Below are 13219 nucleotides of genomic sequence, written 5' to 3'. Positions count from 1 at the left end.
CGGTGGGGGGAAATGCTGCAACACGGGAATGATGCTTCCATCCAAGTAAAAAGGAAAAGGAGCTCAGAGGGCTGAAGCCACACGGACAGCTGTGCTGCTCACTGAGGGCTGTGGGTGACAGAGAGCATTGGCTGCATGCGGAGCGCAGCTGGAGAAGACCTCCAAGATCCCCAGATCCAACCCAACCCACCGTGCCCACCTCCTTCAGTGCCACATGCACACAGTGCCGGAACACCTGCAGGGTCGGTGACTGCCCCACTTCCCCAGGCAGCCTGTGCCACTGCATCACCACTCTTTCCAGGGAGAAACTGTTCCTAACATCCGAGCTGACCCTCCCTCGTGCGATGCGAGGCCGTCAGCTCTCACCCTATCGCTGTTCCCTGGGAGCAGGGGCCGATCCCCTCCTGGCTCCAACCTCATTTCAGAGGGTGGGAGACAGCGGTGAGGTCTACCCCGAGCCTCCCCTGCCCCAGGTTGCGACGTGCTCAGCTGCCGTGGGACCTCAGCTGGCAGCAGGTGACAGCAGCTGATGGCTGACATCCACCCTCTGCTACCTGCGGTTTGCAGCAGAGCAACAGCCTGAGCCCACAGCGCGGAGCAGCAGCAGGACGAGGGATCTGAGCTGCCAGATAAACCTGTTTTCTCTGCACGATCGTGTTACACAATGAGCAGGTGAAGGGAACACATGAGATGGAAAATATTTTGATCCTAGTGAAGCATTTGATCCCGCTCTCACAAAAACAAGCGCTCAGCACAAGTTCAGAGCCGGGTGGGCAGAGGGTGAACAGGCTGCCAGCTGCAGGACTTAGCTGAGCCAGGATGGAGGAGAGCCATGCGCAGTCACTGCGAGCTGCTGCAGCTCAACGCCGTGCTGCGATGGAGAGAAATGCTAGGGTGAACAACGCCTGTCCTGCACAGGTGGACCTCAGAGAGGAGAGAGGTGACAGAACCACGGGCAGAAGAAGAATCATAGAATCATTAGAGTTGGAGCAGACTTCCAAGGTCTTGGAAGGTTTGGAGACCTTGCAAGGTCTCCAAATCCAACCCCGACACCGAGCCCACTCATAGAATCACAGAATCATTCAGGTTGGAAAAGGCCTCTGAGATCACCCAGTCCAACCATCACAGCTCTACCACCGCAGGAAAGGTGGGGGCCAGGTGCCTTTCTCTCCATGCTGAAGCCTGCCTTCCTTCTTGCCTTGCACCTGCTGCAGCAAATCTGGGATCCCTGACCTCTGTTCCACTGCTGAGCGGGCACAGAAGTCTATTTTTCCACCGCTCAGATAAGAGCCAGGCACAACGCTGCGGGCTGAAGGCAATGCCTGGTTGGTACCAGGGCAGAGGACTTCCTCCTGAAGGGCAAAGGAATCATAGATTCATCACAAGCCATGGGGTGGTTGGGTTGGCAGGGTCCTTACAGATCACAGAGCCATGGGGTGGTTGGGTTGGCAGGATCCTTGTAGATCACAGAGCCATGGGATGGTTGGGTTGGCAGGGTCCATACAGATCACAGAGCCATGGGATGGTTGGGTTGGCAGGGTCCATACAGATCACAGAGCCATGGGATGGTTGGGTCGGCAGGGTCCTTGTAGATCACAGAGCCATGGGATGGTTGGTATGGCAGGGTCCTTACAGATCACAGAGCCATGGGATGGTTGGGTTGGCAGGGTCCTTGTAGATCACAGAGCCATGGGATGGTTGGGTTGGCAGGGTCCTTGTAGATCACAGAGCCATGGGGTGGTTGGGTTGGCAGGGTCCTTACAGATCACAGAGCCAGGGGGTGGTTGGGTTGGCAGGGTCCTTGTAGATCACAGAGCCATGGGGTGGTTGGGTTGGCAGGATCCTTACAGATCACAGAGCCATGGGATGGTTGGGTTGGCAGGGTCCTTACAGATCACAGAGCCATGGGATAGTTGGGTTGGCAGGGTCATTACAGATCACAGAGCCATGGGGTGGTTGGGTTGGCAGGGTCCTTACAGATCACAGAGCCATGGGATGGTTGGGTTGGCAGGGTCCTTGTAGATCACAGAGCCATGGGATGGTTGGGTTGGCAGGGTCCTTGTAGATCACAGAGCCAGGGGATGGTTGGGTTGGCAGGGTCCTTGTAGATCACACAGCCATGGGATGGATGGGTTGGAAGGGTCGTTACTGATCACAGAGCCGTGGGATGGTTGGGTTGGAAGGGTCCTTGTAGATCACAGAGCCATGGGATGGTTGGGTTGGCAGGGTCCTTACAGATCACAGAGCCAGGGGTGGTTGGGATGGCAGGGTCCTTACAGATCACAGAGCCAGGGGATGGTTGGGTTGGCAGGGTCCTTGTAGATCACAGAGCCAGGGGGTGGTTGGGTTGGAAGGGTCCTTGTAGATCACAGAGCCAGGGGGTGGTTGGGTTGGAAGGGTCCTTGTAGATCACAGAGCCAGGGGGTGGTTGGGTTGGAAGGGTCCTTGTAGATCACAGAGCCAGGGGGTGGTTGGGTTGGAAGGGTCCTTGTAGATCACAGAGCCAGGGGGTGGTTGGGTTGGAAGGGTCCTTGTAGATCACAGAGCCAGGGGGTGGTTGGGTTGGCAGGGTCCTTGTAGATCACAGAGCCAGGGGGTGGTTGGGTTGGAAGGGTCCTTGTAGATCACAGAGCCAGGGGGTGGTTGGGTTGGCAGGGTCCTTGTAGATCACAGAGCCAGGGGGTGGTTGGGTTGGCAGGGTCCTTGTAGATCACAGAGCCATGGGGTGGTTGGGTTGGAAGGGTCCTTGTAGATCACAGAGCCATGGGATGGTTGGGTTGGCAGGGTCCTTACAGATCACAGAGTCATGGGGTGGTTGTCTTGGCAGGGTCATTACAGATCACAGAGCCATGGGATGGTTGGGTTGGCAGGGTCCTTACAGATCACAGAGCCAGGGGGTGGTTCGGTTGGCAGGGTCCTTGTAGATCACAGAGCCATGGGGTGGTTGGGTTGGCAGGGTCCTTACAGATCACAGAGTCATGGGGTGGTTGGCTTGGCAGGGTCATTACAGATCACAGAGCCATGGGATGGTTGGGTTGGCAGGGTCATTACAGATCACAGAGCCAGGAGGTGGCTGGGTTGGCAGGGTCCTTGTAGATCACAGAGCCAGGGGGTGGTTGGGTTGGCAGGGTCCTTGTAGATCACAGAGCCAGGGGGTGGTTGGGTTGGAAGGGTCCTTGTAGATCACAGAGCCAGGGGGTGGTTGGGTTGGCAGGGTCCTTGTAGGTCACAGAGTCATGGGATGGTTGTCTTGGCAGGGTCATTACAGATCACAGAGCCATGGGATGGTTGGGTTGGCAGGGTCCTTACAGATCACAGAGCCATGGGATGGTTGGGTTGGCAGGGTCCTTGTAGATCACAGAGCCAGGGGGTGGTTGGGTTGGCAGGGTCCTTACAGATCACAGAGCCATGGGATGGTTGGGTTGGCTGGGTCCTTACAGATCACAGAGCCATGGGGACCACGACCTCACATCTGATCCCCGCATACCCACACTGGGGAATGCTCCAGCACCGCCTCTCACATCCTTATTGCCCAGTGCCAACGTGTGGAATGGAAAAGCAAACCAACAGTTTTTGCACCATTTTGTGACATGGCTGTGGGCACCTCCTTTGTCCCAGCAGCTCCCTGTGTGTATTCCCTGGTTGCAGTGGAGCAAAACAAGGAAGGAGATGAGGGGCACGCGAGGTGCGCAGCCCGAGAGGCTCCTACACGCTTGGCCACTGCACACAAAAATACCTGCAGGCAAAAACAAGCGGAAGGGCAGAAACGAGCTCGGCAAAAACAGGAAGGGACAGAACACGGAGTGTAATTTTAGCAGCCCTCCTTGGCATGTGGGCCGAGGAGCACAGAGGGAGCAGCTGTGCGCATGTGGGACACGGTGAGGACAGGAGCAGATGGGCAGCGAGGAGCGCAGCACGCAGCCACAAACTGCAAACTGACGCCGTTCTGGTGGGGAAAACGGATGGAAATCAAGCAGTGCTTGCTGCAGGAGGAAGGAGACCCACCTCAGGCAGCCAATATCAGTGCCTGCCCAGCACCGAGAACACGGAGCGGGATTGCTGTGGCTGGGGAGGATGGAGGGATCCCAGGGAAAGCTGCACGGAAAGCAGAGCCGAAACAAAAGCAGAAGCACCTCTGTGCATCACCCACACAGACTGGGAAGGGTGGGAGGAGGACGGCGAGAGCGGCTCAACGTTTGCTTTGCTGCCAAACTGAGCAGAGGCTGCGCTGCCTCCTTCCAGCAAAGGTCACCCGTCGGTGAGCTGCGCCGTCCTGCAAACAAACCCCCTCTGCAAATCGCCCCTGCGATGCCCACGCCTCCATGTGAGCACGGAGAGCTGCGCTGCCACAGAACCGGCTGAGCTCAGCGGGCTGCCAGGACCCCCGCAGCTCAACAAACTGCAAACAAACGCCCCCCAAAACTGAGGGAAGGAAAACAGACGGTGTGTGGAGAAGGAGCAAAGTCCTTCAGGCTCCTCGGTTGTGCAAAAACAAAGCAGAGCCCGGCAGCCCGGAGCCCTCCCTCCCAGCAGGGCTGGCAGCAGCACGGCTGTCAGAAATAGCTCCGGTGGCAAAACTTAAATAGCTGGAGGCTTTCCAGCAGCACACATCGCAGCGCTGCTGAGCCTCACCGCAGCCTCCAGGAACGTTCAAAAATGGGGAAGCTGCAGCCTGCGTGCAGACGTCGGGTTGTTTCCCTGCCTTCTGTTTTACTTTGGGGTTTTTGGGAACGCTGCTGAGCCTCCCCACCTGGCACATTTCTCACTCCATTCTCCCTAAAACCTGCTTTTGCATTTCTCCTCTTCCTACTGCTCTTTCTTTTGCTTTTTTTTCCCCGCCCGTCGGGCATAGAGGTGAACCAAAGCTCAGAGTTCAGGGCCCACGCAGTCGTTAACCCTTTCCTGATGGGCACCAACGTGTCCAAAGGAGGAGATGCAGGGCAGAGCTGCAGCAGCAAATACCCCAGGGGCAGCAGCCCCCTCCCATTGGACACGTGTTTGCAAAAGCAGAGCCACGCGGATACGAAAACATTCATTTTGAGCAACACAGCATCAGTTTGCCAAAGCCCTGCATAACTTCCAGCAGAAACAAAGCGCTGCTTTGCCGGCCCCGCTGCTCCGACTGCTCAGGAGGGGTGGAAAACAGTAAAAGCAGTCACCAAAGCGATGGTGAAAACAAACTCTTCTGAAATGGAAACGTCTGCGACAGCAGCGCTGCTGTGAGAGCAGCGAGGGGGAGGAGGTGAGGGGGCACCACCTGAGCTGCTCTGACACGAAGGCATGGAAGGGTTCGCGGCTGCATCTCCACCTCTGTTGCAGAGCACTTGAAATGCTTCCGCTTCCTCATCCAGAACTTCACGTGCACCTTAACGAAATGCAACAGGAGAACGCAGAGGAAGCCGTGACGTTACTCACTGCTGATCGCACAGCTGCAGAGCGGCGCAACAAAGTGCAGCCCTGCGTGCATCTCCGCGGCGCCGCGTGCTGCGTTCATCATCACTGCACTCCTCGCTTGGAATCCGCGCCACAGCAGCAGAGCCCTGCGTGGGTGCCTAGGGCTCTCCTACCCTGCTGGACACAACAGCAGCACCAGCACGGCACCGTGCATCCAGCACAGCACAGCACCATGCATCCAGCACAGCACCATGCATCCAGCACAGTACAGCACAGCGCCATGCATCCAGCACAGCGCCATGCATCCAGCACAGCGCCATGCATCCAGCACAGCACAGCACCATGCATCCAGCACAGTACAGCACAGCACCATGCATCCAGCACCAGGCATCCAGCACAGCACCACACATCCAGCACAGCACAGCACCGTGCATCCAGCACAGCACAGCACCGTGCATCCAGCACAGCACCGTGCATCCAGCACAGCACCATGCATCCAGCACCACACATCCAGCACAGCGCAGCACAGCACCATGCATCCAGCACAGTACAGCACAGCACCATGCATCCAGCACCATGCATCCAGCACAGCGCCATGCATCCAGCGCCATGCATACAGCACCACGCATACAGCACAGCACCATGCATCCAGCACAGCACAGCACCATGCATCCAGCACCATGCATCCAGCACAGCGCCATGCATCCAGCGCCATGCATCCAGCACCACGCATCCAGCACAGCACAGCACCATGCATCCAGCACAGCACAGCACCATGCATCCAGCACCATGCATCCAGCACAGCGCCATGCATCCAGCGCCATGCATCCAGCACCACGCATCCAGCACAGCACAGCACCATGCATCCAGCACAGCACAGCACCATGCATCCAGCACCATGCATCCAGCACAGCGCCATGCATCCAGCACCATGCATCCAGCACCATGCATCCAGCACAGCAAAGCACCATGCATCCAGCACAGCACCATACATCCAGCACAGCACAGCACCACGCATCCAGCACCACGGATCCAGCACCACGGATCCAGCACAGCACAGCACCATGCATCCAGCACGGCACCAGCATGGTACCATGAATCCAGCACAACACCAGCACAGCACCATGCATTCAGCAGAGCATCAGTATGGCACCGTGCACCCAGCACAGAACCAGCACAGCACCACGCACCCAGCACAGCACCATGCACCCAGTACAGAACCAGCACAGCACCATGCATCCAGCACAGCACCAGCATGGCATTATGCACCCAGCCCAGCACCAGCCCAGCACCAGCACCCAGCACAGCACTGCACAGCCACCCAGCACGCTGCATCCAGCACCTAGCACAGCACACGCAGCACCCAGCACCATGCACAGCACCGTGCACCCAGGACATAACACCAGTACCCAGCACCCAGCACCATGCACAGCACCGTGCACCCAGCTCAGCAGAGCACACCGAGCACGTAGCACCATGCACATGGCACAGCATCAGCGCAGCACTGCGCACCCAGCGCAGCACTGTGCACCTAGCATAGCACCAGCACAGCACAGCACAGCACAACACATCCAGCACAGCACACCTCTGTGCACCCAACAAAGCACCGTGCATCCAGAACAGCACCAGCACAGCACTGTGCACCCAGGATGGCATCAGAACAGACCAGCACAGCACCAGCACAGCGCCACGCATCCAGCACAGCACAACTCTGTGCACCCAACAAAGCACCGTGCATCCAGCACAGCACCAGCACAGAACAGCACCAGCACAGCACAGCACTGTGCACCCAGCATAGCAGTGCACACCCAGCACAGCACTGTGCACCCAGCATAGCATCAGAACAGACCAGCACAGCACCAGCACAGCGCAGCACAACACAGCACCACACATCCAGCACAGCACACCTCTGTGCACCCAACAAAGCACCGTGCACCCAGAACAGCACCAGCACACTTCTGCACACCCAGCATGGCACCAGCACAGCACTGTGCACCCAGCATGGCATCAGAACAGACCAGCACAGCACCAGCACAGCACAACTCTGTGCACCCAACAAAGCACCGTGCATCCAGCACAGCACCAGCACAGCACAGCGCCATGCATCCAGCACAGCACAGCTCTGTGCACCCAACAAAGCACCGTGCATCCAGCATGGCACCAGCACAGCACTGTGCACCCAGCATGGCATCAGAACAGACCAGCACAGCACCAGCACATCACTGCACACCCAGCACAGCACTGTGCACCCAGCATAGCATCAGAACAGACCAGCACAGCACCAGCACAGCGCAGCACAACACAGCACCACACATCCAGCACAGCACACCTCTGTGCACCCAACAAAGCACCGTGCACCCAGCACAGCACCAGCACACCTCTGCACACCCAGCATGGCATCAGAACAGACCAGCACAGCACAGCTCTGTGCACCCAACAAAGCACTGTGCATCCAGCACGGCACCAGCACAGCACTGTGCACCCAGCACAGCAGTGCACACCCAGCACAGCACCAGCACATCACTGCACACCCAGCACAGCACTGTGCACCCAGAATAGCATCAGAACAGACCAGCACAGCACCAGCACAGCGCAGCACAACACAGCACCACACATCCAGCACAGCACACCTCTGTGCACCCAACAAAGCACCGTGCATCCAGCACAGCACCAGCACACCTCTGCACAGCCAGCATGGCATCAGAACAGACCAGCACAGCACCAGCACAGCGCCACGCATCCAGCACAGCACAGCTCTGTGCACCCAGCATAGCATCAGAACAGCACAGCACCAGCACAGCACAGCACTGTGCACCCAGCATAGCAGTGCACACCCAGCACAGCACTGTGCACCCAGCATAGCATCAGAACAGACCAGCACAGCACCAGCACAGTGCAGCACAACACAGCACACCTCTCTGCATCCAACAAAACACCGTGCACCCAGCACAGCACCAGCACACCTCTGCACACCCAGCATGTCATCAGAACAGACCAGCACAGCACCAGCACAGCGCCATGCATCCAGCACCCAGCGCAGCTCTGTGCACCCAACAAAGCACCGTGCATCCAGCATGGCACCAGCACAGCACTGTGCACCCAGCACAGCAGTGCACACCCAGCACAGCACTGTGCACCCAGCATAGCATCAGAACAGACCAGCACAGCACCAGCACATCACTGCACACCCAGCACAGCACTGTGCACCCAGCATAGCATCAGAACAGACCAGCACAGCACCAGCACATCACTGCACACCCAGCACAGCACTGTGCACCCAGCATAGCATCAGAACAGACCAGCACAGCACCAGCACAGCGCAGCACAGCACCACACATCCAGCACAGCACCAGCACAGCACCACACATCCAGCACAGCACACCTCTGTGCACCCAACAAAGCACCGTGCACCCAGCACAGCACCAGCACACCTCTGCACACCCAGCATGGCATCAGAACAGACCAGCACAGCACCAGCACAGCGCCACGCATCCAGCACAGCACAGCTCTGTGCACCCAACAGAACACCGTGCATCCAGCATGGCATCAGAACAGCACAGCACCAGCACAGCACAGCACTGTGCACCCAGCACAGCAGTGCACACCCAGCACAGCACTGTGCACCCAGAATAGCATCAGAACAGACCAGCACAGCACCAGCACAGCGCAGCACAACACAGCACCACACATCCAGCACAGCACACCTCTGTGCACCCAACAAAACACCGTGCACCCAGCACGGCACCAGCACACCTCTGCACACCCAGCATGGCATCAGAACAGACCAGCACAGCACCAGCACAGCGCCACGCATCCAGCACAGCACAGCTCTGTGCACCCAACAGAACACCGTGCATCCAGCATGGCACCAGCACAGCACTGTGCACCCAGCATGGCATCAGAACAGACCAGCACAGCACCAGCACACCTCTACACACCCAGCATGGCACCAGCACAGCACTGTGCGCCCAGCACATCACTGCACAGCCAGCACAGCGCTGCACACCCAGCATGCAGCACCACGCACCCAGAACAGCAATGCAGGACCCATGCAGGGCCACGGCTGTCCTGCAAAAGCAAAGGAAAGAGCATAAATAACGAGAGCCAATCATCAGGGCAGCGAGAGGGAATCCCTGCGGCGGCGAGGCGTGTTGCGCTCGTGGAAATCAGAATGTTCGCGATACAGAAGGGCTGTGTGTGCATTAGGAAACAGCAGCCACAAACATCGGCGTGTTTTCTTCCTGGAGCACGACCGAAGCACCAGCAATACGCAGCCACGTCTCACACTCAACTTCCCCCCACGTTTGTTGTCTCGGCGACGCTGCCATGCAGCTCTGCTGGCAGTGCTGCCAACGGTGCCGCGGTTGTTTGCAGCTCTGCCACGTGCTGCAGCAGAGGACATGGGGACAAAAGTCTGGGATCGGTTCTGGCCCACGGCACTGCTCCTGAAAGGGCCCCCGTGGCATTAAAATATACATCATTACGTGTCACCACTGGGTCAGCATCCACACAGAATCACCGAATCCTAGAATGGCCTGGGTTGAAAAGGACCGTGCTGATAATTGAGTTTCAGCCCCCTGCTGTGTGCAGGGACACCAACGGCCAGACCAGGCTGCCCAGAGAACACATAGGGTGCCATAGGGATCCATAGGGTGCCATAGGGATCCATAGGGTGCCATAAGGACCCATAGGGTGCCTCAGGAATCCACAGGGTGCCATAAGGATCCATAGGGTGCCATAAGGACCCATAGGGTGCTATATGGATCCATAGGGTGCCTCAGGAATCCACAGGGTGCCATAAGGATCCATAGGGTGCCATAGGGATCCATAGGGTGCCATGAGGATTCATAGGGTGCTATATGGATCCATAGGGTGCCACAGGAATACACAGGGTGCCATAAGGATCCATAGGGTGCTATATGGATCCATAGGGTGCCACAGGAATACACAGGGTGCCATAAGGATCCATAGGGTGCTATATGGATCCATAGGGTGCCGCAGGAATCCAAAGGGTGCCATAAGGATCCATAGGGTGCCACAGGAATCTATAGGGTGCTATATGGATCCATAGGGTGCCACAGGAATCTATAGGGTGCCATGAGGATCCACAGGGTGCCACAGGAATCTATAGGGTGCTATATGGATCCATAGGGTGCCACAGGAATCTATAGGGTGCTGTAAGGATCCATAGGGTGCCTCAGGAATCCACAGGGTGCCATAAGGATCCATAGGGTGCCACAGGAATCCATAGGGTGCCACAGGAATCTATAGGGTGCTATATGGATCCATAGGGTGCCATAAGGATCCATAGGGTGCCACAGGAATCTATAGGGTGCCATGAGGATCCATAGGGTGCTATATGGATCCATAGGGTGCCACAGGAATCCACAGGGTGCCATAAGGATCCATAGGGTGCCATAAGGATCCAGGGTGCCACAGGAATCTATAGGGTGCTATATGAATCCATAGGGTGCCACAGGAATCCACAGGGTGCCATAAGGACCCATAGGATGCTATATGGATCCATAGGGTGCCACAGGAATCCATAGAGTGCTATATGGATCCATAGGGTGCCATAAGGATCCATAGGGTACCAGAGGGACCCATAGGGTGCCACAGGAATCCACAGGGTGTCATAAGGATCCACAGAGTGCCACAGGGATCACACAGAATGCCACAGGGACACATGGGGCGCCACAATCATAGAATCATGATAGAATCCCAGCATGGCCAACCGGTTCCAATCCCCTGCTGTGTGCAGGTCGCCAACCAGCAGCCCAGGCTGCCCAGAGCCACATCCAGCCTGGCCTCCAATGCCTGCAGGGCTGGGGCATCCACAGCCTCCTTGGGCAAGGAGGAACACGGACAACATGGGTTGTTTTCAACTGAAAATCTGCTTTCCCAACAGCTCTCCCCACCCTTCAGGCTGTCCCACAGAGACCTGGGATCTGCAGCAGCCACTGCACACCGTGAGCCCTGGGGGATGAGGGACACCGTGACGCAGCACCGGAGCCGGAGCTCAGCACCCATTTGGGTGCAGCATTCAGGTGATGGTGGTGGGCACCTCCAGAACCCATCCCAAAAGAGCTGTGGGCTGGATGCTGGTCTGGGAGGATGCGGGACCAGCTGGGGGTGCAGATGTGGGATGCTGGATGTTGCGTCAGGCAAAGGCACTGTGAGTCCAGTGTGAGCAGGGGAGGCGGGGAGAGGGATGGAATTGTGATCCACGGAGGTGCTGCAGGGAAGGGGGGGGACACGGGATGGGCAGGTGCTGGTGGCACCACCACCACAGGAAGGTGACCCACATCTCAGCACAGATTGGGCCGGGACAGGAAAGTGATGGAGTCCCCCATCCCTGGAGGTGTTCCAGAAGCGTAGAGATGTGGCACATGGGGACTATGGGGACACGGAGACTACGGTGGGACGGGCATGATTGGGGATCTTGGAAGCCTTCTCCAACCTTAATAAGTCGATGCTTCCGTTTAGGGACGTGGTTGATGGGCACAGCGGTGATGGGTTGGAGGGTGGATTTGGGGATCTCGTCCAACCCGCACGGTTCTCTGATGTCTGACTCTGAACGAAGGGCGCTCAAAGGCAGGGCAAGAGCGCAGGGAGCCGCACCGGGCTGTTAGCAGGACATACAGAGGGGTTTACTGTGGGCCGGGCCCTTTTCTGCCATCGCCGTCCCACCTCCGCCCGGGGCGAGGATTTACCCCGGCTCCGGCGCCGTCTCCGGGCGCCCCGATGGGGGCAGGGGGGGAATTCGGGCTCCGTTTCCAGGGCACATCGCACGGGTACGGGGGGACGCGGCTGGGGGAAAGAGGTCCGAGAGCGACCCCGAGCTCCGCGGGACGCGGACGGGCACCGCGTAAGCGCCGTGCGGGGCCCCTCCGGAGAGGACGGACCGGATCCTCCGCACCGGAGGCGGCGGCCACAGCGGTGCTCCTCCGCGATTCACCCGCGAACACACCGCGCTGCCGCCGCCACGGGACGCGGAGCGCCGCTCTCCGGGACGGCCCGCACCGGGACGACCCGCACCGGAGCCACCGCGCGGCGCTCACCGCACCGGGGCACGCCGAGCCCCGCTCCTCACCGCGCTCTCTCCGCACCTCTCCCGCTGCCTTCCCCCCCCCTTCCCGCACCCCGCGGGCCGTTCCCGCACCGCCCTCCGGTGGATCCCGCGGCACCGCCCGCACCCGGGGGGCTGCTCCCGGCCCCCACCTGCTCGCGGCGCTTCTGCCACCGCCCGCACGGGCTCTCCTCCAGGATCTCGCTCTCCTCCTCGCTCTCCTCCTCTTTCTCCTGCGCCAAACGCGCGTCGGGCTCCGGCACCGCCATCCCCGCACCGCTCCGCTCCGGGCTGGACGGATCGGGCTCTGTCCCCCCCCTCCGACGCGAGGCCGCACACGGACCGCCCCCGGACCGCCCCGCGGGGAGAGGAGGGGCCGCCCCGCGCAGCGCCCGCCCCGGGGCTCGGAACCTCGGAATCGCTGAGGTTGGAACCCATCTCCCAGATCCAACCGCAGCCCAGCCCCCCGTGCTCGCTGACCGCGTCCCCAAGGGCTGCATCTCCCCTGTTCTGAAACACCCCCAGAGATGGGGACTCCCCCTCCCTTCCCTCCCCGGGCAGCTGTGCAGTGGCATCACCGCTCTTTTGGACGGGAACTTTTTCCCAGTACTCAAGCTGGAGTCAAATCCATCTCTCTCCGATGTGGAGATAGGGGTGCGGGGTGGGACCGTACCAAAGGCGTGCCTGCGGTGTGCTGCAGCCGTCGGTCTGATGAAGCCAAATGCTGCGGTTTGCCCTTCGAGGATGTCCGACCTC

The 13219-nt window shown here is 59.0% G+C and overlaps 1 protein-coding gene across 1 annotated transcript in view; it reads right to left on the bottom strand.

The window, feature by feature from the left end:
* Positions 1 to 12732, bottom strand: part of NRBP2 (nuclear receptor binding protein 2) — a gene marked incomplete at both ends in the record, with an annotated part of 29719 nt that extends 16987 nt beyond the window's left edge. Inside the window, one exon of the mRNA XM_079533626.1 lies at positions 12616 to 12732. Within this exon, the coding sequence (XP_079389752.1) occupies positions 12616 to 12732 (117 nt within the window). The remainder of the gene's footprint in view (positions 1 to 12615) is intronic.
* Positions 12733 to 13219: the final 487 nt, after the last annotated feature.

This window comes from Tetrao urogallus, assembly GCF_951394365.1.
Source record: "Tetrao urogallus genome assembly, chromosome: 3".
Taxonomy (NCBI): domain Eukaryota; kingdom Metazoa; phylum Chordata; class Aves; order Galliformes; family Phasianidae; genus Tetrao; species Tetrao urogallus.
Note: the sequence above shows the minus strand (reverse complement) of the source record. Positions and strands in the feature narration are given on the sequence as shown.